This window comes from Adiantum capillus-veneris, chromosome 23 (assembly GCF_014529385.1).
Source record: "Adiantum capillus-veneris isolate H3 chromosome 23, ASM1452938v2, whole genome shotgun sequence".
Classification (NCBI taxonomy): Eukaryota; Viridiplantae; Streptophyta; class Polypodiopsida; order Polypodiales; family Pteridaceae; genus Adiantum; species Adiantum capillus-veneris.
In genome coordinates, this window is record NC_140953.1 from 130826446 (window position 1) to 130854435 (window position 27990).

General features: G+C 39.1%; 1 protein-coding gene across 1 annotated transcript; it reads right to left on the reverse strand.

The window, feature by feature from the left end:
- LOC147428558 (steroid (22S)-hydroxylase-like) lies at window positions 1-27977 on the reverse strand. Its single transcript, XM_086496677.1, has 9 exons — window positions 27654-27977; window positions 21221-21548; window positions 8664-8810; window positions 2835-3080; window positions 1206-1292; window positions 1038-1116; window positions 845-954; window positions 581-693; window positions 1-112 (listed from the first exon to the last, which is right to left on the reverse strand). Exons 1-9 carry the CDS (start codon window positions 27890-27892, stop codon window positions 16-18), a joined length of 1446 nt encoding a protein of 481 aa, XP_086352803.1. The 5' UTR covers window positions 27893-27977; the 3' UTR covers window positions 1-15.
- Window positions 27978-27990: the final 13 nt, after the last annotated feature.

The window sequence follows — 27990 nt, forward strand, 5'->3', positions numbered from 1 at the left end:
CTATATATCACACTATTATAGTTTTCTACGCACAACTCTTATCGGTAAGTTTTTGGTGATAGTCGGGAATGGAGTATGAAGCATTTGTATGTTTTCAACTTCTATAGTCCACCTGCACATGATGTCAAAGTAGTCAAGCCTTGGTCATAAAAACTTTTGTTCCAAAACATAGCGAGATTATATAGGTAATCAGAAGTAAAATTATTGTCCATGAATTATTGAGTAGTTTTAATCTCTACTTAACCATTATAACTTTTATAGACATGGTTATAACCTAGCTAGCCATTATAACTAGTGTAGCCTTTAGTCCCATGCTTATCTTGGATAACTTCTTTTAGGCGATCTCTAGGGAACCAATATAACTTTTAGTCCCATGGTTATAACCCAGTCCTCATGGTAGTTTCTCTTCATTACAACTAGATCTCCTAAAGCTTATAACACCCTAAAACTTCATTAAAATATGTCCTCACACAAGAAATTTGAACCACTTTCTATATGGTTCCCAATTGTTTCATTAATTTAAGCAATGGTAGGCTTGAGTCTTAGTGTAATTAGCAAACATGGACCTTAGGTGTGTTACCTGTAATGAGTAAGGAAGTAGTGTAAGAAAATTGAAATTTCTAGCCTTGCCAACTCTGCACCAGGGCAAAGCCTAATGCCTCCACCAAAAGGGACAAATGGTGATGATTTGATCTGTACATAAGTATTCACTATTTTACAAATATAAATAATCCAAAAGAAAATTTAAATTGATATTTCTAATTTCGAACGTGGCTACCACCATAGCTTTCTAAATAGGAGAAAGAGAATTGAACAATGAATTTCAAGAAGAGAATTGTCTCACATTTTTCCATCGTGATGGATCAAAGCGTTCAGGATTCGGATACACGTCAGAGTCAAAATGCACTGCTATTTGACTTACAAAGACAATGCAACCTTTTGGAATGAAGTGGCCTATTTATAAGAAAATCATCAAAAAAGTGAGTGGTGATAAATAGCAAGATAAGCATTAAAGTTTTTTGCAAAAGAAGACAAACCTTTAAGCTCTACATCTTCAAGTGCAACTTTAAAAAGGCCCAAGCTTAAATTCACCAATCTTAGTGTCTCATTGATTACCTAGCAACAAAAGTCATTTTCTCAACCTTGAAAATCAAAATTTATCAATTGGATGAAGTATGCATGATGCTAGGTAGATTGGGGCATACATTTTGAGTGAAACTCATCTTCATGTAATCATTCATGTCCAAATCTTCACCTTGTGTTTTTGTTTTTTGAATTTTCTCGTGCTCTTCCTGCATCCAAATTTGAAAGTGGGTGATTGAAATCAACCTCAAAAATTTCTAAATTTAAGCCGAACTTTGAATTGTAAGTGTTAACACTGTAGTAAAAAAAATTTACTTCAGGTTATGCTGCCATACGCAATGTATATGCATGTAGATTTGGCATAACCAAATATATAATTCCATATTGCACATGACATTATAGAGTGAAGAGTATGACAATGTGCACACACATGAACTTAGAGTTTTTGCCTACCGTAAGGGCAAGGCATTGATTTCCCCTTTTGGGCAAACTAAAATTCAAAAACCACTGTTGATTTATTTTCTTGCTGAAAGCAAACCTATTGATTGGTTGTAAATATCCTTACATGCTCATCATATAGCCTTGCAATCACTGCATATTTTACAAAGGGAGGCTGGAAAACTAAAGACATAAAAGTGTGCACTCTCTCTTTCTTAACGGGGATATTTGAGAGGATTCTTCAATTTTAGTTGAGCAAACAAAAAACTAGGCAGGCATAGCAATTATAGAACTTGTTACGATAGCAAAAGCTGCAACGTTTTGGTCTTGGCTTGCATAGTACTCAAACCTCTTTACTCAAACCCTTAAACGAAACATTGTATAATGTTATAGCTATAGCATTCTAAAATCATGTGTATATGCATCATAACATTATTATCTCACAAGATTGTATTGTACAAACATGCACAACCATGGGATTGTGGTTATAGTCATGCTAAATGTATTCCATATGTTTACAAACTTAGATGCAAGTTAAATCATGTGTATTTGCACTTAAAAATTGCATAAAGAAATGCAAATCTGAAAAGAATTTTCATAGAATATAAATCATTCAAGTCATGAAGCAAACTCTCATGACACGTACCTATTGTACGCTTCATGACTTGAAGCTTTTCTATATTGTAGAAAGTTGTGGAGGTTTGCATTGATTTATGTGAAATTTGTGTGCAAATAACACATGATTTAATTTGAACTTACTTTTGGTAACATGGAGAAAATGTACATTAGGGCATAACTATTTAACACAACCACATAGTTGCATGGCTTTACACTAAAGATAATTTGAGATAAAAGTGAGATAATGCATACATAGATAATTTTAGAATGCTCATAATACCAAACCTTGTTTGTTTATAGAATCTTATATGCATAAACAGGGCTTGAGTGTGTGTGCCCTTTGTAACTGTTAATGCACCCAAATAGGCTCTCTCTCTCTCTCTCTCTCTCTCTCTCTCTCTCTCTCTCTCTCTCTCTCTCTCTCTCTCTCTCTCTAGAGCATTGGTTCAATGTTGGAGCCTCTAACCTAATGCAATCTGAATGTTTTTACTTCCATGTATAAGAAAATATAAGTGAAAATATCAATATTTTTGTATTGAAAGTTTCTCCAATTAAAACAAGTTTGAAAACTCTTAAAATATTTTTGTTGATGGCTTCTCATTATATTATCATGCTAGGCTATGTCATTGCTAGCAAATAATAATATGCTTAATCTATAGAGTTTTGTTTAATGCAAAATGATAAAATTAGTATACCATGATTTCTTGCAAAGCTTTGGGTGTGTCATGTAAAAGTTTGACTATGCACGCAAGTACTATGGCACTTGTACTATGCCCTGCAAAAAGAGCTGTTAAGATAAAATCTTGAAGTTTGGTATCAGAGTATTCTTGAGCATTAGAGAGGAGATAATCGAGCAGGTCCTTATTTTCATGGTCACATTTAGTCTGGTTCCTCCTTTTATTGATGATCTCTTGAATGATAGCCACAAGCTTAGAGCGCGCCTACAATTTAGAAAAGCTTTCAGTAATACAACACATTTAATTTGTCAAATCTGATATGGTTGGCACAAGCTTCATTTTCATTAAGAACAACTTATATTAAGATTCACACATTGTGTTTGATTGACTTCGGCTGTAAGGTGACACCTAAATTAGTCGTACATGCCAAAATTGACTTATTTTAAACCAAAAACTTAGTTGTATATAGGTATATATATACACACACACCTATATATACATAGTATATGTGTATGTGTGTGTGTGTGTGTGTGCACACATCAACACTTCGGCATTTTTGCACTAAACCTAAATGCACACCCATATATTTTGATAAGAAATGAACATTGTTGTGAATCAATAATCACACATAACAATCCAGTTGAGGACTTTGCCTATTTTATGCCCTTAAGAAACTTCTCCTCTACTCCAATCATTATGCACATAAAATTCCTATCAAAATTTTGAAAACATAGTGACATGCCAATGGATTTTCCAGAAAATGAGTGGTACAAGTCCAAAACATCAAGCAGCCACAATGAGGGAAAATATCCACTAGCCTTGTATCACTTGAAGCATCCAATAGCCAAATTAACCCTAATGAAATTAAACAATTTCTTCCATGCACCATTGAATGCATGGGGGGGAAAATCTCTACACTACTGGTGTATGTGCAAGCACTGCACATGAGTGTGTACGTACGTGCAGACACACATACATGTATAGCCGCAAATGTTAATCTCTACTTATTCCTCTAGAAAACCCACAAAGCTATAAAAACAAACAAGAGATTAACAAAAAAGCCCATTTTAAAGCCACACGTTTGCATCTCTTGAGAAAATTAGAAGCAAAAGCAAACACGAAGATTATTAAGATTACTATTATATTATCACAAAAATAGTGATAAATATTTCAAAATACATGTGCTATTGTTATGTTAGCATGCAATTAGTATGAAATTAGTGCCAAATTGAGAAAACTAGCAAAATATTGGAGCTAAGCTCAATCATTTTTGGGAGCAAAAACAACTAGAATCAAACTAAATTTTGCCTCTTCTCTAAATTAAAAGCGCTCCTCTACCTTAGACCTTTGATTATGATGTAATGGCACCAAAAAGTTGTGCGCCCATTAACATAGTGCTGCTAAATCTACACACACATAACCGACAACTTGAATTTCCAATTGACGGTATCTAGATTGAGAGATGGTGTGATACTTTTAGCCAAACCACTAAAGATACCATTGGATATATAAAAGCCACCTCATTATAATTATCAATTATATGCTTAGAAAATAATACAAGAGCTTTCTTTTTCTACAAAACAATGTGATTTTTGAAGCTGAGACAATCCAATTCAATGCTTACATCAGAAGCCATCATAGTGAGAGCAGGATATTCTTGCCCCAAGATTCTAGCTTATTAATCAATTAACCAAAAGTTTTAAAATTTTCTTGAATACCTACTATAATCCTAAGTTATATCTAGCTAAGCTAAGCGTTTCTTGGCAACCCTTGTATCTTTTGAAGAGACACTTATTTTTACATTTAAGCCAGGTCTAATCAAACATTGTACTCCAAATATAGGTTTAAGTAGTTAGGCAGTGAAGCAATAATTTCCAAGTGAAGATCCATTGCTTGTATGGTTTATAACTTTAGAAAAGTTGTTATTCAAAATTTCTAAAGTTTTTGTACATGTGTGAACCCAAATCCGTGCTCCTTTGCAAACTTACATACATTCACAAGAATAAGGAGATACTTTCTCTTCTTTGAAAATTATTTCCTGCAAAAGAGATTCTTAATCACAAATATGACTTTCCACCAAAACATAAGATGATCCCGCACAAGATGATCCCAAAAGGCCTGTCATTGACTTTAGAGAGGAAGATTTTGCCATCTTCCCATAGTAGTTACATTTCTAGAATTTCCTCTAGCATGAACTAATACATGGTAGCATTGGAACATACTATGTTGAAAGGCTAGCAACATATGGTTACTTGGATTATTTTCAAAAAATCAAGCAAAAAGCATTGATGAGTAAATCAACATTAAGTGTGTAATGCATGTGTAGTGCTTTATGCATGCATAAGAGCCATCTGCTGATGTGTTTTGATTATTTGTTAAGATGCATGAATTCTACTTTGAAAACCAAAATCGTTTATTTTATCTACTTTGAGAAATAGAAAGTTTCAATAATTCAAATTTTCATGGTCACACATTATCTCTATCCATATCTGTTTGTCTCCTCTAATTTTGTACAATGGGCATGAAAAATATTGGGGTCACAAGGCAAAGATATAAGGTAGAGGAAGGGATGGAGAACAAAGAAAACTCTCTCTCTCTCTCTCTCTCTCTCTCTCTCTCTCTCTCTCTCTCTCTCTCAGATATGATTACAAATGTAACACAACTAAAAGAGCACACACAAGAACATATATCAGATGAAATTGGAAAACCTTTCTCTTTTATTTTTATCAAAAAATACTTACAAAACATAGTGAGTCCTCACATAAATATTAGTAACAAATATAATTGTAAAATGTGAACAAAACAAACATTGACTATGCCAAGGTTTGAATTGAGTGGTTGAACCAAATAGATGTAATATATCCCATATGGACCACCAAATAGTCTTATGATGTAAGTGTAAATTAATCATTTCACTATGTTTCTAAAACACCAGATTTCTTTTTCCTCATAAGAAAGCTTGCATGTAATTTGTAGCTTTTAATCAAAACCTTGTCACTCTTTTATTGCTCATTGGATAATTAAAAGGATAACATAATTTTAGGTAATGTTACTAAACTTAGAGAGGGGGCATTGAAAGTCATATTCTTCTTTTCACCAATATACCTCCAATATTTATATCCTCAAAACTTTTTTAGTCATGTGTTTACTTATGTAGTCTCAATAATACTTATATTGTTGCCAAATAGTTTGTTAAATATGTCCATTAAGTAGACTTACATTTGGACATGTTTTCAAGTAGAAAAACTAGAATAATGCAAAAATTACATAAAGGGCACAAGAGAGCACTACAAACACCAACACATCATTGAAGGGGAAAGAGAGACAAGCCACACATAGACACAAAGTAAAATATCCCTTTATTCTTATATCAAGTACAAAACTAGTCAATGTTGGTTATTCCAAATTGCACATGTGCGCACGCACACACTTATGCACGTGCACATGCATAAAAATTAGTATGTGCATTTGATTATTCACATGTGAATGCTTAATTGAAGTGACTAATGAAAGTAAGTAGTGCAAGTTTGAGTCTATAATTTAATTAATTCAAGCACTAACCATACCAATTTTGGGGCATACTCTTGAAGCTAGAACCAGTAAAAGACTGTCAAGGTTGGGTGCAATTTTGGCTGTGTAATGATGCTTCATGTTAATGCTAATACTTTGGAAAGAAATTACACCAAGTTTTTGTTAATTTGGTGAAAGTCTTGGAAGTTTTATTGGTGATTTTTTGTAATTTTTTTATACTTTGCTAGTTCTTACACTAATTATTGATTAATATCATTGACGTGTGCACGATTTGGAATCTTCAATACACAAGTTGTGAAGGAAATGCACACATATTTCATTGATATCAAGCTAGTTTTCCAAACAGGGCCACATTTAAGTGTTTTTTTCAAGTTGCGTGTTTCATAATGTCCTTTTTCATGAGGTAATCATCTGACAAGGTATTTATATTTTGAAGAAAAGAGAGAACAAACACACCACACTAATCTACATGTTATGGACACATATAACTCCCATAAACAAAGTAGTAGGCATTAGAAAATGGATTCAATACTTGTTTTGTTCATACAAAAAAGTTTCAAATACCTAGTCACAATGGCCTACATAAGATGATCCCCTCTTGAAAGAAATACCAAGAAAACAAGTAATAAAGATTACAAGGCCTCCTTATTGGAAGAAGAGTAATTTCTCTCAATTCTCATCTCGTCCTGTTTGATGTTTAGAATATGGAATAAATATCCTAGACTTTTAAAAAAAGTAGTTGTGTTCACCCTCAAACTTCACCCTAAAAAAAGTAGTTGTGTTCACCCTCAAACTTCACTAAAGGAAAGAATCATCACATTTGGAGGTCAAACGAGAGTACAAACATAGTAGCTTTTGAAGGATTGTTTAGTCTTATCAAACAATGAAAGTTTTATTTCTTTATTAATAATAAAATTTCTTGGAGTCAAAACTATGCCAATTGTCTCTAGACACAAATATAAGGATTTTGTGATCCAAAGTTTTTTTGGTCCCAAAGTGTAAGAAGCATGATTCCCATTTTATTTGTATTTGGTATGTGAACCCTTGTTGGAATGATGCATATTCAAGGACCAGATGTTTGGCCATGTGGTCACACATAATCTCAAATCATCTCCATCATATCCGCAAGGCATTTTGAACTATGGGTTGAACCATATTCCATCCCAACCCTTCAATATTAACAACGCACTATCTAGGGTGTGGAATAACGTCATCAAGATAAATAACAACAAATGACCTATCTAGGGTCTTTACAAAAAGCATGCATCCCTCAACTAAAAACTAGGGCTATGAGATTATATAGAAAAGCTCTACTCTGCCATAACCTTACCATCCAATGTTGGTGGATTCTGTATATGATTGCATTCTCAATCTCCCTCACCTTGCTAAGAGATTCATATATATAGACATTTAAAAATGCTATGAGGACATCCTTCATAATGAGGAATGGGGACTCATTACTCACTTTTAAAAACATCTTAACTACCTTTGGGCTCGCGCCCTTATAGTCCATCTCTTTTAGACAGATAACAAATGATTGCATTGAAGGGACTTGGTCGACACAAATCTATAAGTCTATACTATCCTTTAATCTAAAAGAAGACATTGCCACCAATGCATGGTTAATAAACAATATATTTACTATTAGTGTATGGAGCCACACCATTCCCCAAGAAGCATACATAGAGGTTATGGCGCCTAAAGAACTGTTATTCAAAAAGTCAATGGAGTAGGAATTCTACTATATAAGGGTGGTAACCAAATTCATACACTAACGTACACACAAAAAAAGGAGTACCGTAACGACCACTACCCACCAATGGAGCCTCCCTCTCGAGTGATTGTTATGAATTTTTAAAAGATCATCAACAACAATAACAAGTAGTTATATCTTTTGACACATGCTTTCCACATGGATTAACTAATGTGTTATTTGCCTGTGATGGCAGCACATATCAGGATGTAATTTTCTAGTTATTCTATAAAAAGTTGTACCCCTTTATAAAGTTGTATTCCCACCTTGGCTGGTCTGCAATTCTTGCCCACATTCTCCCCTTATACACTACAATGTATTCACATCTCTTCATAGAGGCTTTATTTTGCTTGATTCTCTCTCTCTCTCTCTCTCTCTCTCTCTCTCTCTCTCTCTCTCTCTCCCCCCCCTTTGCAATGGGAGGCTTTGGTTGTATTTTTTCCTAGTAGATTGGTAGAGTAACAAAGCATTCCCTACACACACACACACACACACACACACACACACACACACAAGGGAGACACATGCTCAAAGGCACATAAGTTTTCAAAGTTAATACTTACCTTTAGGCCCTTATTGTAGCGTGTTCCTGGAAAATTCAAGGGTATTGACAATATTGAATCATCATATGTCTCAAAGAGCGTATGAGTTTGTGCAACCTCCTTTTTACCTAGACTTATCATAATTTTGCAAAGTACAGAGAAGGTAAACTGCACATTAAAAATAACAAAAACGGTAGTTAATGCTCTATACTAACTATGTGAAGAAAAACTTGAACATTCTAGAATAATTGCTTTATACTTTTTACACACGCACACACACACATATGTGCACACACACACACACACACACACACACACATATTGTGATGTATACAAGGGCACGCACAAACACACACACACACACACACACACATATTGTGATGTATACAAGGTGAAAGCAAGAATGAGCCAAATGAGTTTGCCTTGTAGAGTGCCCGACAAGATGATTATATGCAAAGATGGGTTTCTATGAAGACCACAACAAGTATCCTCCTACACTAGGTGGTCAGATATGCTAGGTGAGACATACACACCACACCTCCTCCCTTAGGGAGAAAAAGATGCACATCTTTCTACAACTAGGATTGACACGACATTTCTATTCTGATGCCATCGTGTATGAGGCTTCTTATCGCTCAGCAAAATATGTTTTTTGAAAGACGGTGATAAAGATTCTTAATAAGTTGTGTGTACCACTTGTCTCAAGGATTCGAAGAGGGTGGAAGATTGATTGGATAGTGTCTAGCGGCATCTATTGCATTGGATCAACTAGGATGCATGGCTAACGACTTGAAGCTTCGTTAAGCTAAAGAACTGAAAGTCCTTGAGGTCTACTTCTTTATGGCACCAAAAGAACTATCGCAACTATCATAGTTGAAGACAAAGAAGTCTACTTCTTTATTGGTACCAAAAGTACTAACGCAAGTATCATAGTTGAAGACAAAGAAGTCTACTTCTTTATTGGTACCAAAAGAACTAACGCAAGTATCATAGTTGAAGACAAAGAAGTCTACTTCTTTATTGGCAACTATCACAACTAAAGGAAAAGAAGGCTCTCAGACCTAACAATTTTATGATCAAATCACTAGTCATTCCCAATGGTAGAATTAGAACTATGTGTGTATCTCCCAAATTTTTAAAATCATTAGATGTTTTATTCCTTGATCCTATAGCAAAACCCCTACTATTTTATAGACTCAATGTATAGGGATCATGGCATATGTTCCTTGTGTATTTGATCATGGCATATTGTCTTTTTGGCAACTCGTGTAAACAAATTGTGCATATGAATAAAAATCAATACATTGAGCTCTCCTGTTTTTGATGTTATTTGCCTATTTTGTCTTAAGTTGAAAAATTAGCTAAGTATATAAGATTAAGTTATCCGTGCTCTATAGGATGTGATCTATACATCTATTCAAGAGAAGAAACTTTTTCTTAAGCAAGTTCAACCGCCCTCTTTCAAAGGGGAAGGAGCTCAAATTGAATGTGATGCCAAAGTATAGCTAAAGGATGGATGATTACTTTATTACTGTTGGCACTTCCACTAAAAATAAAGCTATGATAGGCATGTTCCATGTTACCGATGATGCTAAGCTTTGGTGGAATCAACATTGCAAGGGCAACAGTGTGGCCTAAGGCACCCAAACTTGGAAAGACATTAAGGTTGTTGTAAAGAAATGTTATTTCCCACCTTCTCATGAGTCCCTTAAGATAAACGAATTCTTCAACCTACGCCAGGGTCACCTTACTTTAAAGAAGTACTACTCAAAATATGTAAACCCTTAGGCACTATCCTCAAATGTCTGCAAAACAACAAGTAACCTGTTGTTCCCAAGGTCCAAATGCTCCTTTGAACACTCGCTTGAAGCAATGAGGCCAACCAATCTACAAGATGCTCTTCTAAGATTCAAACCCTCAGCTAAAGAAGTGGCTCGCTCTCAAAGGGGGAAAATGAAAATTCAAGAAATGTTGTTAGGAGAGCAAGACCCTTGATCCGGAATCAAAGGCTAGCCAACCTAGCATATTGACCTCAGCCTGTAGTTGTAGCTCAATCAATTGGAACTCAAAATTTTGATCTCCGATGTTTTGAATACAATGAGCCAAGATATTTAAGAAACACTTGTCCTAAGCAAGCTTTAGCTACAAATACACATGTTCAAGAAAGAGAACAAGGACAACCTGTCAACCGTGGAGGAAGAAATGGGGGACAAGGACGAGGTGGTGGAAGGGCTACTAGAAGAGCTCATGTTACCATAGGGAAACATACCTTGGGAGAAGAGCAAGAAGATGATCAACTCTACATGCCCCTATCAACAACCTTGTAGCACGTCAACAATATGTTGTCATTCAAGCACCCGCAAATCACGAAGGTGAATCATTTGAGCTTCTCATTGATTGTGGCAGTACTGATTCATTTTTGTTGTCGAGATGCTTAAGTAAATTAAGGCTTAAGCAACATTTGGTAAGCAAAATGAGGGTAGAACTAGCAAATGGGAAGGAAATCATGTCTCACAATGAGGAATAAGTATTATATTCCTTGTATAAATGAGATGCTTGATTGACCACATGGAGCAAAGATGCTCACAAAGATTGACCTTTGCTCAGGCTATCATCAAATCGAATTCAGGAGATTGACATCCCCAAAACCGCCTTTAACACTCGCTATGGACACTATGAATTCACAATCATGGCTTTTTATCTTAGTAATCCTCCTACAACTCTTAATTGCATGATACAATATATTTTTAGAGAATTCTTGGACGACTTTGTCTTTGTATTCTAATCCAAATGTAAAGAAGAGCATGAAGATCATCTTTGAAAATCATTAAAGATCCTACGTCGGCACAAGCTCTTTGCAAAACGAAGTGTACATTTTTCACTCTTAAAGTCACTTATGTAAGCTTTGTCATTTCACTTGAAGGGATATCAATTGACCCTGAGGAAATCAAAGATATTGTGAAATAGTCACAACCTACTTCACAAGCAAACTTAGAGCATTCCTAGGAATTACAAGATGGTACTTTTGTAAAGGTCTATGCTCTCAAAATGGCACCATTGACTGATCTACTAGAGAAAAATTCCAAAATTCATTGGCAAGATGAGCTTGAAGCTTGTTTTAAGCAACTCAAGGAGTTTCTGATTTCAAGCCCTTTTCTCAAACTTTCGAACTTCACCTGAGAGTTTGAGATAGTGACATATGCCAGTAATCTTGCCTTAGGAGGTGTTTTGATGCAAGAGGGAAGACCTGTAGCTTACACTCCTCAAACGCTCAGGATACATGAGATTAACATGCCACTCATGACTTGGAATTGCTTGTAGTCATACATACTCTCAAACTTTAAAGACATTACATCCTTGGTCGAAAATTCCAATTGATAATTGATCAGAAGAGCTTAAAGTGGATCTTCACCATGCCTAACCTCAAATGCGACACAAAGATGGATAGAATTGCTACAAGAGTATGACTTTGAATCAAATTCAAACTAGGTAAGAATAATATTATAGTAGATGCCTTAAGTAGCAAAGATTTTTTGGGGACTATTTCAATGGCCAACACTCCTATTCTAGACAAGGTCATAGATACTAATGTTAAGGATTCATAATATCATAAGCTTATTACAAACCTATGTAGCGAGAATGTATCCAATCCTCTACATTATACTTGAAAATGGATGACTTTACTATAGGGATCGTTTATGCATACCTAAGGATACTACCTTACGGAATGCTCTCTTGTATGAAGCACTTAATAACCCAACTTCAGAACACCTAGGCTATGCAAAAACCCTCAATACTATTTGCAAAAGGTATTAGTTAGCAAAAACAAAAAGGTAACATATTTTGTTATGTCAAGCAATTTCCTTCATGTCAAAGGCTTAAGGTTGAAGACTAAAGATATTAGGAAAACTATATCCCTTGGATATTCCTCAAATGCAGTAGAAATTCATTAGCATGGATTTTATTATTGCACTTCCCATTGTTCAAGCTGGCTATGATTCAATTATGGTAATAGTCGACATGCTCACTAAAGTGGCGCATCTTTCACCAGTCAAGACTAATTTCATTGCTTTAGATATTAGTTGTCACAAAATGGTGACGTGGCATGACCACCTGCGGGTAGAAATTGTACGAGGAGATGTGCTGACATGGCACTACGAACAGGTGTTGACGTGGCAGAAACTGTACGGCAGCAGTACGGATCTCCGCATAGCGCGCTCCCATGCTGACGTGGTTGTTGTACGGATTTTCACAAATTGCACTTATGTTTTTTTTTGCTGGACAGATTTTTGGGATCAGTTGCTTTTGGAACAAATTGCTTTAGGGACTATTTGCTTTTGAGTTTAATTGCTTTTGGGGCTCTGCTTTTGGCATCCCTTGTAAGAATAAAAGAGCCCAAAGGGCCTCACTTCTGAGAGCATCTGGACGCGAAGTCTGAGAGCGGAGGACCCTGCGAGAGTTGTACTTTGCTTAAAGATTAATATAAAAGAAATACCGAAAGGGGCGCCATTCCTCGGGGCCAATCTCTTTGGGCACGGAACTACGTCGGGCCGTGTCGACCAAATTGAACTGTGATTTTAAAGTTGTGAAGTATTTTAAGTGATTCTCTTTCGTGTCGCGACAGAATCTAGACTTGGGGTGTCCAAGTTTGTTACAGTGGTATCAAAGCATCAGGCGTGTGCTTTTCTCAAAGCATACTGGTCCTATCAAATTGCAGACAAGGCACTCTTGGAAATTGTTATTTGAGGTATCTTCAGGTCCCAACCCCAGACTTGGGGTGTCCAAGTTTGTTACAGTGGTATCAGAGCAATTCACAATAAGGTCGACACGGCTTGGCGTAGTTCCGTGCCAAGAGGTATTAGCCCCAAAGACTGGCACCCTTTTCGGTATTTCTTTTTGTATTAATCTGTGTTCAAAGTACAAGAGAGCAGGTAGGTGCTCACTCTCAGACTCTGCGTCCAGATGCTCTGAGAAGTGAAGCCTTGCCTGCTTATTTATAAGTACAAGGGATGCCCAAAAGCAGAGCCCCAAAATCTTTAAAGTTAAAAGCTTATAATCTCCAAAAGCAATTGTACCAAAAGCTGCCATAAAAATTCAGCCTGCGTAATTTTCAAAAATCCGTACACTTCCACGTCAACATGTCAACGGAAATTGCGGCGATCCGTACGGCCGCCATGTCAGCATGTCACGACCCCGACCTTGGGGTGTCCAAGTTTGTTACAGTGGTCTCGAAAGGAAGTTCGAGTCTATACAACAATTGATGGGACATGCGAAGCAGGGATTTGCTATACATTCAGGTAAATTGACTTTCCCATAAGATGAACCTTCAACAAGTCATACCAGAAACAATCGACGAAGAGATGAACGACCTTCTCTCACAGAAGACCGAAGAGATGAATATTTCAAAGCAAGAAAGTGTTTTGAATGTGGAGAACAAGAACATATCGCTGCACGATGCCCCAAAAGGGCATAAGAATCAGGATGACTGGCAGATTGAAAGAACAGCAGGACGAGGCGATACTCGTTCCAGAACAGATTTTTGAATTAGCATTATTTTGCTTTATGAATTTATGAAACAAAACTTTTTGGAAGATGATTTTAAATTTTGAATAAAACTAATGTTTTACGAAAGGATCTGTTAATTCTCGAAAAAGAGCAGAATTAAGAATGAGATGGAGCAATGACAGCTCTTGAATGAACCAGCTAACGAATAATGAATCACGACTGATTCAATGGAATGAATGATTGGACCACTCTATTCAGTATGAACTTAGTGATAAATTGGGATCCCCGAAAATGATTCTCGCACACGACAATGCTTGAGGCGAATGACTACTTGCACACGATAGTGCTTGAGCCGAAAAATCTCTATAGACATGATCGCAATATGGGATTAGTTAACCCAACATCAATCAGGTCCAGAATGGTTCTAGATGTGGTTACTAAATACGTTGCTGGCAGTCATTGTCTGAGATTTGGAATGAATGTTTCTGTAATTGATTGTCATGTGATGTCCTATGATGTCATGTGTAGTGATATTACTGTCGTCTTTGTACATGTGCTAGATGTGTCGTGTGTAGTGCGTCGGTACTAACAGTCAGTGTCTACTAAGACAGTTTATGGCCTCTGTCTGTTTTGCAGGCATAATCGAGGGCAATTACAATTCTTTCACGGGGAGGATATATCACATAATGGTGATGTGGCATGACCACCCACAGGCAGAACCTGTACGAGCAGTTGTGTTGGCGTGGCAATATGGACAGGTGCTAACGTGGCAGAAACTGTACGGCAGCAGTGCGAATCTCCACATATCACGTTGACACGTTGATGTGGCTATTGTACGGATTTCCGTAGATTGTGCTGATGCTTTTTTTTCTTGGCAGATTTTTGGGATCAGTTGCTTTTGGAACAAATTGCTTTAGGGACTATTTGCTTTTGAGTTTAATTGCTTTTGGGGCTTTGCTTTTGGCATCCCTTGTAAGAATAAAAGAGCCCAAAGGGCCTCACTTCTCAAAGCATCTGGACGCAGAGTCTGAGAGCAGAGGACCCTGCAGGAGTTGTACTTTGCTCAACGATTAATATAAAAGAAATACCGAAAGGGACGCAAATCTTTGGGGCCAATCTCTCTGAGCATGGAACTACACCGACGGGCGGTGTCGACCAAATTGAACTGTGATTTTAAAGTTGTGAAGTATTTTAAGTGATTCTCTCTCGTGTCGCGACGGAATCTAGACTTGGGGTGTCCAAGTTTGTTACATTAGTTGTCTTCTCATGAAAGAAGTTTTTCAACTTCATGTTTTACCCTAAGGATTATAAGGATTGTGATAGCAAATTTACTTCAAAATTTTGGAGACCAATTGTTTTAAGCCATTGAAACTCAACTATGCTTTAGCATTGCTTATCATCATCAAACCAATGGCCAAACAAAAAGGGTTAACCAAGTAATTGAAGATATCCTTCGAGCCTCTTATAATTGAAAGCCTCATAAATGGATTCGATATCTACTCTTTGTAGAATATGCCTACAACTCCTCTACTCACACGAGTATCAGAATGACACCTTTCAATGTTTTCTACAGACAAGAGTATGTATCATCTTTAAACTTTTCAGACCCTCCTGTAAGGATAGAAGTATCAAAACAAATATTAGAAGACGTGGAGGCTCATACCAAAGCTATTCAAAGAGATATTCAAGCACCTCAAGATCATCAAATGAAGTATACAGACCTAAATAGATCTGACAGGATTTTCATGGGGATGGTGGCAAAGTTTTCTTTAGAGTGAAGCCCAAGAAAAGTAATTTATCCCTGGGGAAATACAGAAAACTTAGCTACCACTATTGTGGGCCTTATGAAATCATTAAGATCATAAGTGAAGCCTACAAGCTAAAGCTTTCGTTTCACCTCAAAGTTTATGATGTGTTTCACATTAGCTTGCTTAAACAATATGTGCTTAACCCATATCATATCCATGATGATGAACAAATTATCTTACCTACCCAAGATATACTTTAGCTTCAGCCCGATTCTATCTTGGAAACTCGAGAGAGGAAGATTGTGAACAAATCTATCTAAGAACAACTCCATTCATCAAAGGACTATCCCATTGGAGATGCTATTTGGAGGAGGAAACGGCACTCTTCAAGGACTATCCCAACCTATTATTGAAATGAGGCCATCTCAATTTTTAAGTTAAAAATCTTGTAAGGTATCTACCTTCTTATCCACTAAAAGTTAGCACTCTTTTATTACAAATGGCTCAAGGAGATTCAAAACTAAATAAATTGTGATATTTTATAAATCTTAAGTTAAGAATTCCTTCACACAAGAGAATTTTTGCGTTGAGATCGAACAAATTTAAACCCTTGAAACATAGATTGAAGCTTTAATGGAGCCTTATAATTTCTACATATCTTTTGTTATTTTTAAGGATTGAAAAACATACAATCCTATTGGCTAGAGTGGATAAAAGATATCAGTAGGGAATCAACTACAAGTCCTAGAAGCCCTACAACTTGACCTAATGGGCAACATAGAAGTTGTAGGTGGCATTCAAGACCTTACCTGAGTGAAGTAGCAAGCTTGGGTGAGTTTACAAGCTAGGGGCTTTCTCCTACAACATGGAGGCAGCTAGAGGGATCCTGATTTTACTTTTTATAATGTTTTAGTCAATTTTAAAATTTTAAGAAATAGAAATTTACATTAATTATTCATGTGACCATTAAAAATGAAACCCTTTTAATAAAAGATCCATTGTTGGAATTAGGGTTGCAAGGATGCACGCACAACTTGGACAAGCTCAAGGCACACAACAAAGTGTATTGCTTAGTGCACAAATAGAAAGATAAGATAGTCCTAGAGCGATAGGCGTATATACAATGCACAAGGGAAAAAACCTCCTAGTGAGGAAAAAAGTGCCCCGACGGTCCTAAAAGTGTTCAGACACATCACTACCACATATATCGTAACACTTGGGATTGTCTTCAGAGCTTGATCTGTGAAGCAATTGTGACATTTTGCTTTGTATTGGAATTTTTAACTAGATTGTTCTCTTATCTAAGTCGTATCTATAAAAGGTATAGTCCAAGGAATGTTGGCCTTTAGACACCATGACATGATATAAGGGTCTTGAAGAGGCAACAATACCTTCCCTACATATAACAGTAAACTATGCATCTACATGTGTAGTGCTCCTTTGTCTTGTGCCCATAGCCATGAAGCTCACATATCATGTCTTGTGACGGCATATTTCCCATTTGTCTATCTTTGTTCTTAGCTTGTGAGAAGAAGTGTGAATTTTCCCAATGGTAACTCATATCATGAGAGAGACATGCAGCCATATATTGTGGTTAAGCAATAAATCCCTCCTCTTGAATGTGTCAGAACAAACTACGATAAAACTCTTTGGCCTTAAAGGGGATGGCAGCCGGAAGACAATGGAAGATTTACTAGAACTCAAGTAGGGGCCCAACACATTCATCAAGAACCAATTTCAAAGAGGCACGTCACTAGCAAAGTTAGAAGCTAGAAGTAAAGGCAGGCACTAGAGGAGGAAGCCAAGAGGAGAGAGATAAGTATAGGATTCAATAGGGGGACTGAAATTCTTGCCACACAGCAAGACCTCTCTTGGAACCTCTACCATGACTCTTCCATTCTCTCTCTCTCGGGCACGTATAATCCACTATTTTCAAAAGATAGATCATGTCATGACCTTCATCATATTCTTGTTGCTTTACATTTATATATATATATATATATATATATATATATATATATATATATATATATATATATATATATATATATATATATATATGTATGTATAAGCACAATATTGCACTACGTGCGCGCGCGTGTGTGTGTGTGTGAACTTTAAAAACCCCTCAAAACACCTAAATGGTGCCAATCTTGAGGATAAGTACATGACTAAAATACAAAGCAGGCTCGATGGCATGATCTGACAAACCACAAGAGCAAAAATTGAAAGATTAGACGAACTGAAATGGCCAAGGGGAGAAGTCTTTTCTAACTAGAGTAAAAAGTGCACTAGTCATCTATAGAAAAAAGATGGGCTTTCCACCAAAAGTACAACGATTATACTCCAAAATCCCAAGACAACCCAAAATCCACCACCAATATCAACAAGAAAGGAACTTGTTCCAAACGGCAATTGCTCATTGTTGGGTGAAAGCCCACCAGCTAGTACCATCTCCAACCATGGAGATGAGGAGGCACCAAACAGAGACAATAGTTGGTGTCGAAGATGATAGATACGAAGCAACTACCATCACTAGGAAATCTATTCAAGAGAATCAAGAGGATGAACCATCAAGCATTAAACAAGCATTCATTGCCAAGGAGGCCTTGACAGCTACAAAAGACAGTTCATTTGATGAAGGTGGCTCCTGTAGTCCTCCAAGAAGACAATATAGAAAACTCCGAGGCCCAAGAGGTTGTCCATCAACCAAAAGCCTCCCAGAGAGAGAAGAGCTCCAACCCAAGCATACCCCAACACCCCATCACACAACAACAAAGAAAACAAAAACAAAAAATAGAAAAAACAAGAAGAGAAAGAACTACAGATTAACCGAAAATCAAATGGAAAGCAAAGCCATACTATAAAGACAAGCTTCATGCACCCACCCATGCACCCCTCTAAAAGCAAGCCTCAAAAGTACAGACACTAGATAACAAGCGGCATAGACACAATTCAAACTCCCACTCACCCACACCACACACACACACACCAAAGCCGGGACAAGGGAAAAATATTCAAACAAAAACTGCCTGGGCTGTAGGGACAGCTTCATCGACAACAACTGGGACATTTGGCAACAAGCAAGCATCAGTATGGGCCTTAGTGCGCAATCCACAGGAGAAGCAAAAATGGGCCTCGACACAATCCATAGGTGATGCTTTACTCTATTAGCTAATGAGAGGGCAACGGATGATTGTAAGAGGATCGTAAAATGTGGCAAAGGTGCAGTCATAGCTGAAGAGTGAAGCCTTGCTTCTCCCATAAGGTAAAAAATGCACTCTATTATGGTTATGTTGGCCGACGTGATGGATCGAGGTCATGACGGGAGGTGTGAACCTCCACCTTGGCATACCTCACACCTCCACCTTGGCATACCTCTGGCTAGGGGAGCGCGTGGATGAGCAGCATCACAATGGCCATAACATTTTGGCTTTGATGCATGATTGCAGCACAAGGACTTGCAATTGCTAAATGTGCACATAGAAGAAAGCACCTGTGTCAAGTACAGAGTCCTTATTGAGAAACAAGAACGTAAAAGGCTTTGTTCCTTGATGTGAAAGATGAAGCAACAAGCTACCAAGAGCTGCATGTCCACTACACTTTTGCCCAAAAGCTAAGATTACCAAACTCTACCTAAATAACATTGTTGTAACAATGGCATCACCTTTATTATTAATGATAGGGAAATAGTGTTCAGGAGAAGTCATTTTCCCGACCATTCGCTATAATTTTAATAAGGAAAACAATTAAAATTATAAACCAACTTTTATCATGTTTACACTACTTTTCTCAAATTTAGGCAAGACTTTTCATTTTGAAACTTTAAGTGGCACGATTGTATGCTAAGACACACTTCACCAAATAGTATAGGGAAGCCAAGGAACGGACTGGGGACTATTCTTTGGCCTATTGTTTTCCATCTTGTGATACTTTTGATGAGACTGTACCTATTGGGAGTTACTAGACTGCTTTTACATAATTGTCCGCCCACAAGGTGTACCCATTTATGCATTACAAGCAGGCAAACCTTGCTAAGGAAGAAAATTTTGCTCATTCAACAAATGAGATCAGGCATTAGGAGCTGGCTTTTTGTTGTATTCACGACAATGTACAAAAATAGAGTGCAAAATGGCTCAATGGAGCATGTATTTTCTTAGTTGCTTTGTCCTTTCAATGTTAGGGCAACATTCGCAACGTGTTGTATTGATGATTCATGTATTGTGACAATATCCTAGTTGCAAGGGCAGCTATTCAACTCTGTAAGCCACATATATCTCTATAAAATTTAGAGTCCCTAGAATACAGTACCTACTAAATTGTTTGAACTATTATAGGATAATACAATATAATTAGAGTACTCAAGAACATCGGTGCATCATCATCACACAAAGACTACTTGTAACAAGCTGAACAAAAGAACCACTTTTGCAAAACACAACCAAACCATACTTTACAAGCATTTTAGGACAAAAGATGACTATAATCCTTAAGGATTCACTAACAGTTATCGCATGGTAACATGTAAGGGAGAGAGGTCTTGGAGGGGAGAAAAGGCACATACAAAAAAAAGGGGCTTTTGATGAGTGACGTCCATTAATTATCAGTAGTGAATCTCTCAAGACCACACTCTTGGCAAGTCAAATACTGGATTATGGAAAATTCTATTGTTCAACTCTTGCGTGCAAGTGCTCTAGAAACACTCCTTTCAAGCCCAAACCAGCCACAAGACTAGAGCACAATCTTGCATACTATCTCCTACTTGTTTGCAGAACAGATCTCCTCAATGGGAGTTTGCAAGAGGGGCACGAAAAAGCTCCAAAAAGGTGTCATAATGACAAGAAGAGGATGCTTATGATGCTATTCCTTACAAGCGCAGCTTCTTAGATCTTACATCAAGAGAAGATGGAGGAAAACGAATAATTTGAGCTCTTGCAATAAAAATGTACGCACACAATGTGTAGCCACCGAAGTTAATAGATTCAGAAAAATCATTATGATGATTGGTATTATTCTTACTACTATTTTACTAGTATTATTCACTCTATGGAAAGGTTTGCAAATGATGTCATGTGAACTCATAAATTGTATACAACCTCAACCCACACAATGTCTATCGACAAGAAAGAGATAGATAGGTACTTGTGGAACTATTTTCGTACTATCATGAATGATGAGTAGCTCATGGCAAAGCTTGAAATTTTAACAAAACCCAAAGATGCAGAGAATCTATGTCGTTTCATGTTCAAAAAATTACATACATTTTGATAGAGAAATATATTAAAATTTATGACTTGAAGAGAGAGAAAAAAACCGAGCACTTACATGCTTTGCCTCATCCTTAAAGGAGATTATGGAGCCAGATTTCCAGTTTGACATAATTTCCAAGGTAGCAGCTTCAATATGAGGGAGAAAAGAGGAAAGTTTGGATCGGTTAGAACCCATATAAGCAACCAAAAGTGCTCGGGAGTGGCGATGCTCTTCCCCACTTGTCACAATTAATGATTCTTGTCCAAGAATCCTTATTAGTGAATCTGGCCATGCACTTCTAAAAGTCTTCCCTTCTCCTTGTATTATCAACTTTGTCAACTCTGTGTCTGCTGACACTATTGTTCTCTTTCCAAATAAGCTAGCTTGAAAAACTTTTCCATATCTACAAATAAGATTTCGCATCAAAAAGTAGAATTAATCTTATTCATTGACAATGCAAAACATATATGCTACAAAACTACCTATCTTACAGAAATAGGAATTGTCCAGTAATTGCGAGGATATCATTTGGATAAAGACATCAAATATATACAGCTAACTAAGTGAGAATAATGAGCTTTGTCCCTTGGCTACAATACATGTATTGCCATTCATAAAACTACATAATGTGCTCTATGTTTGCCATATTTCACATCTTTAAGACAAACAAGCAAGGTGAAAAATCGCAATCGCCTACATAAGACGATAAGAAAGAGTTGTCAAACATGGCAGCGGAAGATGCAATGAAGACAAGAACTGGATCGTGATCCGGTGGACACCTCAACTATAATCTAGAACACCTGCAATGCCTCACACATGAACAAGGCACCTGTGGAGAAGAGAGATCACTAAGGTAGAAAGAGACAACACATATCGGAATGTGTGTGTGTGTGTGTGTGTGTGTGTGTGTGTGTGTGTGTGTGTGAGAGAGAGAGAGAGGCTCTCCATGTTGATAACAACTGCTCATACCAGTAACCAAGGGTGGTCGGGCATAGTTCTGACATGCCCAATGGATAGACCCCAAGGTACACACAACTGCGACTGCTACTCACACTGCCGTAACAAGCTTGGACACTCCAAGCAAGAAATCAATAGCAACACACGAACAGAAACTTCATAATCACTGAACTTTAATAGAGAGAGAGAGAGAGTTGACACGGCCCAGAGGTATTGGCCCCAAAATCTGGTGCACCTTTCGGTAATTATTTTTCATTAATCGTTGCAAAGGACAACTCTCGAGGGACCTCTGCTCTCAGACTCTACGTCCAGATGCTCTCAAGAGTGAGGCCCTTGGGTCCTTTTTATTCTTACAAGGGATGCCCAAAAGCAGAGCCCAAAAGCTTCTAAACTCCAAAGCAAATTTTCGCAAAAGCATTTGGTCAAAAAGCTGCCCCAAAAAGCCAGCAGCGCCAATTGCGGAATTTCCGTACTATTGTCAACGCAAAATCTAGGATTGTCCGTACAGTCTGCCACGTCAGAATGTCGGCGCTTTTTGCAAGGGTTCCGTACGACAGCCACGTCATCATATGTACATGCCTGCTACGTCAGCATGCTGCCACGTCATTGCTGTGTGTCCGGGCAGTACCGCCACGTCATAGGTTTGTGGCATACCCCCCTCTTGAAAGAATTGTAATCGCCCTTGATTACACCTGCAAAGTCAGACATAGCCATAGACCAATTCAGTAGACACTGACTCTAAGTATCGACGCACTAGACGACACAAATCCAGCACTTGCACAAAGACGACAGTCACTGAACGTTCACATCACATTCAAATTAAATCAATCACAGAAAAATTCATTCCAAATCTCAAACCGGAAAGCAGTAGGGTGAAGTACTCGACTGGATAAGACCCTTTTCAAGAAGGTCTTTTACTTGGTTCATGATTTCTTCATTTTGGGCTCGGCCAACATGATAAGGTGGCAGTTCAGTGGTGTGCTTCCAAGAATCATAGCAATAGTATGATCCTTAGGACCAGATGGGGGTAACTCGCCTGGCAAGCCTTCAGAGAAACGATCGGCATGAGTGTGGAGAAAATCTTGGCGTTCTTTGTCTAGTTCAGACATGTTCGTTCTGTGTTCATCATTCAACTCTTTCAAATAGATCGAATAAACAAGAGACTGGATTTCATTACTTTTGGAAATGGCCAAAGCCGATACAATAGGGACGGACTCGCCCTTCGGTTTTATATCTAGTACAAATTTTTCTGCCCTTTTCATTTGTCAAAGTCGCTTTCTTTGCCCGATAGTCGACCACGGCGTTGTTCTTATGGTACCAAGGGACTCCTAGGAGGATTTCACACCCTTCCAAGGCATGATGTAAAAGTCCCCGTGCCCTAAATACCCCTAACAATGCAAATGAAGTTTGCCAATGACAGGCATGATGGTTATATCCCGTCCGGGCGCCACTAGAACTGCCTCTGCTGGTGGCCCCATCCTATCGGGTGTAATCTCGAGCCGTGCTGCCAATTCAGGTGAAATGAAGTTGGCCTTGGCTCCTCTATCGAAAAAGATAAGGGCTTCTTGATCTTTCACTTTGCCCCAAGCTCGGCAAAGTTCTGTACTTTCATCTATCTGACTTGGGTTGATTCCCATGCAATCTGGTACCAATCCTGCTTTCATCTTGCCTTTTCTGCCACGTTCCTCTGTTGCTCTAGAACTCTCCGGCCTGTCTTCAACCTGTCCTTGCTTTGCCTTTGTAGGGCACTTTGCAGAGATGTGCCCTTGTTCCCTGCAACCAAAACACTTCACCTCTTTGAGATAGTTACCCCTTTCTCTAAGAGTCAGTCGGGGTCGTATATCCTTTTCCTAGGAGACTCTTTTTCTTTCTACTTTCATTGTTGGAGGTCTGTCTAGTCCTTTGAGTCAAGATTTCATCAATGAGGTAAGTCAAATTCCCTGAATGTATCGAGAAACCCCATTTCCAAGACCCATTAATTCTTGAATAGAGTCCGACTTTTGTTCCAGGCAGTAATCTCGGATCTCTATAGGGAGTCCACAGCAAAACCGCTCAATCTGTTTCTTAAAGGTGACCACCTTAAATGAAGAGGTTGGTAGAAAAGAATCTCAAAACCTCTCGCAATAAGCGTCCAAAGAGTCTCCCTTGGTCATCCGAAGATGGTTCCAAGCGGTTCTTACATCCCGCTCGTACTCCCGAGTCAGCCAAGAAGAAATAAAGAGCCGTTTGAACTTCAACCACTTGACTGGAGCTTCTTTCCTCAGAAGAAGAGTGGACCACCATGTTCGAGCATTTTCTTTTAGAAAAGATGCAGCCCTCTTGATCTTGGAGTGCTCTGAGTATTGCACTCCAGAGAAGGCCATGTCAAATTGTTGGCTGAAGGCCAAAGCCCTAGGAGCGTCTCGGAATCCAAAAAGGATTCAGATTTTGTCGACTGTCCACCTTTAAATTCCTTTGTCTTCTTGCTCTTGTCTTCGAGAAAGGGCGTAAAACATGTGGTCATCGGAGTCCAAACTGTCAGAGGATGACTCCTCCGTAGAGCTATCCGAAACTGGTCGGAATCTGAGTTTCTTTGCCTTTTTCTTGCTCTTTCCGAAGTTTTGCTTTTTGCTTTCACTTCTTGCCTTTTTTGTCCTCCTCACTCGAGTCGGAAGAGCTAGAAGAATTGTCAGAAGAAGAGGAGGAAGAACTCGGTAATCCTTCAAAACACACACGCTTCTTCTGCTTTCTTGTAGATGCAAAAGAAGATTGACGGCCCAAGTAACAAGGGTAGTCAGTCCCCTTCTTGCACTTCTTCAATTGCTTTCTTGATTGATTCTTCGAGTCCAAAAGCTGACTCATTTGGGTCTGAACCACCTCTTGAAGTTCTTGTTCAATGAACATCCTCGGAGTAGAAGGTTTCTTGATTGCCAATTTAATTGATGGTTCGATGGCTTTCTGCCACTGACTATGCACTTCAGCCATGGATTGCTGAGTCAAAAATTTTGCACACTGGGGATCTTTAGCAAACTGAAGCATCTGCTTTGTGCACTCGTTGTGCTCTGATACCAAACTTGGACGCCCCAAGTCAAGATTCTACCGCAACACAACAGAGATTTGCTTCAAAACACTTCACAAATTAAGAGAGAGAGAGTCCACACAGCCCGGCGTAGTTCCGTGCCAAGAGATATTGGCCCCAAAGACGAGCGCCCCTTTCAGTATTTCTTTTATATTAATCTTTAAGCACATTACAATAGCTCGCAAGTGCTCGCTCTCAGACTCTACGTCCAGATGCTCTACCGAGTGAGCCCCCCTTGGGTTTAATTATAAAGGTTACAAGCAAGGGTTGCTAAAAGCAAAGCCCCAAAAGCATTAAACTTTAAAAGCAATGACTCCCAAAAGCTAGCGCTGCCAAAAGCACCCAACGAAAATCGTGGAATTCCGTACGCACTGCAACACTAGCAAGTCAGCACGAATCGCCGGATTCCATACACTTGCCACGTTAACCAGTCAGCGTGGATTGCGGCGATCCGTACTGTCAGCCAGTCAACGTGAATTGCGACGATCCGTATTGTCAGCCAGTCAGCTGCGTCATCAATTGGGTGTGTGTGTGTCCGGGTTGCTCTGCCACGTCATCAATTTGTGACAGCTCGCGTGCACCACCTTGCCAGTGCCCACCGAGCCAGCCATGATGCCACTACTCTAACTCTCTCATGGAATGATGTCCATGTTGCCGAGGACCCGCCCTAGTTCACTCCACCCAGGCACGATGTGTTACTGCAAGTGTTGCCCACCGAGCCAGCCATCCACGCCGCGCCTAGACATGGCGTCTTGTTGCAGGCCCTACACTCTCAGGCTACCATTTCCCTGCTTGTGAAGACCATCAGATGGTTCAATCCACCCGAGCATATCGGTGTGTTGTTGGAGCTGCCCGCCCAGCTAATCGTTCCCTCTCTGCTGCAATTAACGCCTTGGTCTATGCCAACCACTCAGTCAGGCTCCCTACAGCCCCCCCACACCATGTAAAGCATACTCTGGAATCACCTTATCGAGTGGCCCTCAATGCACACATGGTTGGAAACTCCGACACCTCTAGCCCGAGGCCTAGATCCCAGTTTGACTCTCCAGCTGCCCTGCTTCCGACTAAAAGAGTCGGGCCAACTAAATCCATCTCTGAAGCATACCCCCTTGCTCCTGCCGCTTTTCAATCAATGTCCTCTACAATTGCAACAACAACGGCCCCTTCATGCTTGCCTGCTACTTTCTCTGCACAAGCTACAGCCCAAGCAACTACCTTTCTTTCGCTTTAACAAGCTAATCTCTCACCTCCATCAACGAGAACCGCCTCCCGGCCCACCCTCTTCTACACTTACTGCAAAGGATGCTTTCATAAATGTAGCTCCAACTCGAAACCTTCGAGTGCCATCAATCCTCGCACGTGGGACGATCCAAAAACAAACGCCACTCATCACCTTGCATCCTAAGCAGCCAAAACAACATCAATTCTTGGTAAAGTTCACTACCTTGTCTCTCGCAAGCACACGGACATGTACCTTGCTGCCAACTGCCTCTCCCGCATAATGCAGCACCCCGACGCATCAAGCGTGCAAATGCTCACTCATCTTTTGTGCTACCTTCAACAAACTCAATCATTTGAGCCATTCAGTCATCTGTATCCCCTAACCAACCTCCCTTTCCATTGGCTACACTAACTCAGACCTTGCCAGGTGAACCTCTCCCTCAAACCAATACTCAGCTTAATGATAAAGCCTTAAATCACTTTCCCTCGCCAAGAGTTTTTCCTTCTACCCCCTTTGATCCCGGTGGCCCCCCCTGCATGACCTCCATCTTACACTCTGAGCTGATGCCTCAACCGACCATGGAAGAATGCTGAAACCCCACCCTGGCTCCCTTGCGGTTCATTCACTCAATGATAATCTCATCCTTTCATTTCGCTTGTGGGGGCGAATGTGCAATGTCCAAGCTCGTGAAATCATTCATGCTAGGGACCTGACGAAGTACTTCCAAGCTTGACCAAAGCATCAATACTTCAAAGCTCGACCAAAGCATCAATACTTCAAAGCTCAACCAAAGCATCATTCAGTGTTGCTGATCTTCTTCATGGTGAAGTCCCTTCCTGCATTATGCAGGTTTGCATGAGCATATTGTGTAAACCCAAAGCATGTAGCTACTCATTCACCATGAAACCATATCACATGGATGCCCTTGTATAACAACATGTCTTACGGGGCCATGTTGGATAAATAATCCATGTCATCATCCACGTTGTCACTAGTGAGATGCCAAACAGCACGCATTCCCATGAATCCTATGAACCTCCTGTGACCCTTGTAACCACTCCCACACGTGTATATAATTGCACCCCTTCTCAATAGAAAATAACGCGTCTTGCGCTCTCTCTCTCTCTCTCTCTCTCTCTCTCTCTCTCTCTCTCTCTCTCTCTCTCTCTCTCTCTCTCTGTGTGTGTGTGTGTGTGTGTGTGTGTGTGTGTTAACCTCTCTCCTTCTCACATGTGTGTCATGTCAGAAAGAATGTGAAGAAGTGTACCAACCTGCGAATGCCATGCTTGATGAAGGGGTGGAGCTCAAAGACAGAGTGGGTAGCGATGAAGTGCAAGGTGTGGCCGATGAGAGGCCATCCTCTGGAGACAAGAGGCGGCATGCGCTTCACATGCTCGGCACGAGACAAGGCAAAAAGAGCCACCACTCCCACGCCGACTACGACTGCAACTGCGCACGCCACCAAGTTATCGCTCATCCTCTCTACGAGACCGTTGATCTCCATCTCCATCTCTCTCTCTCTCTCTCTCTCTCTCTCTCGTTGTTTCGAAGGATCATCCTTGTGTATGTATGACCTAAGTACATCCGCCTGTCTCACATTAATTAATC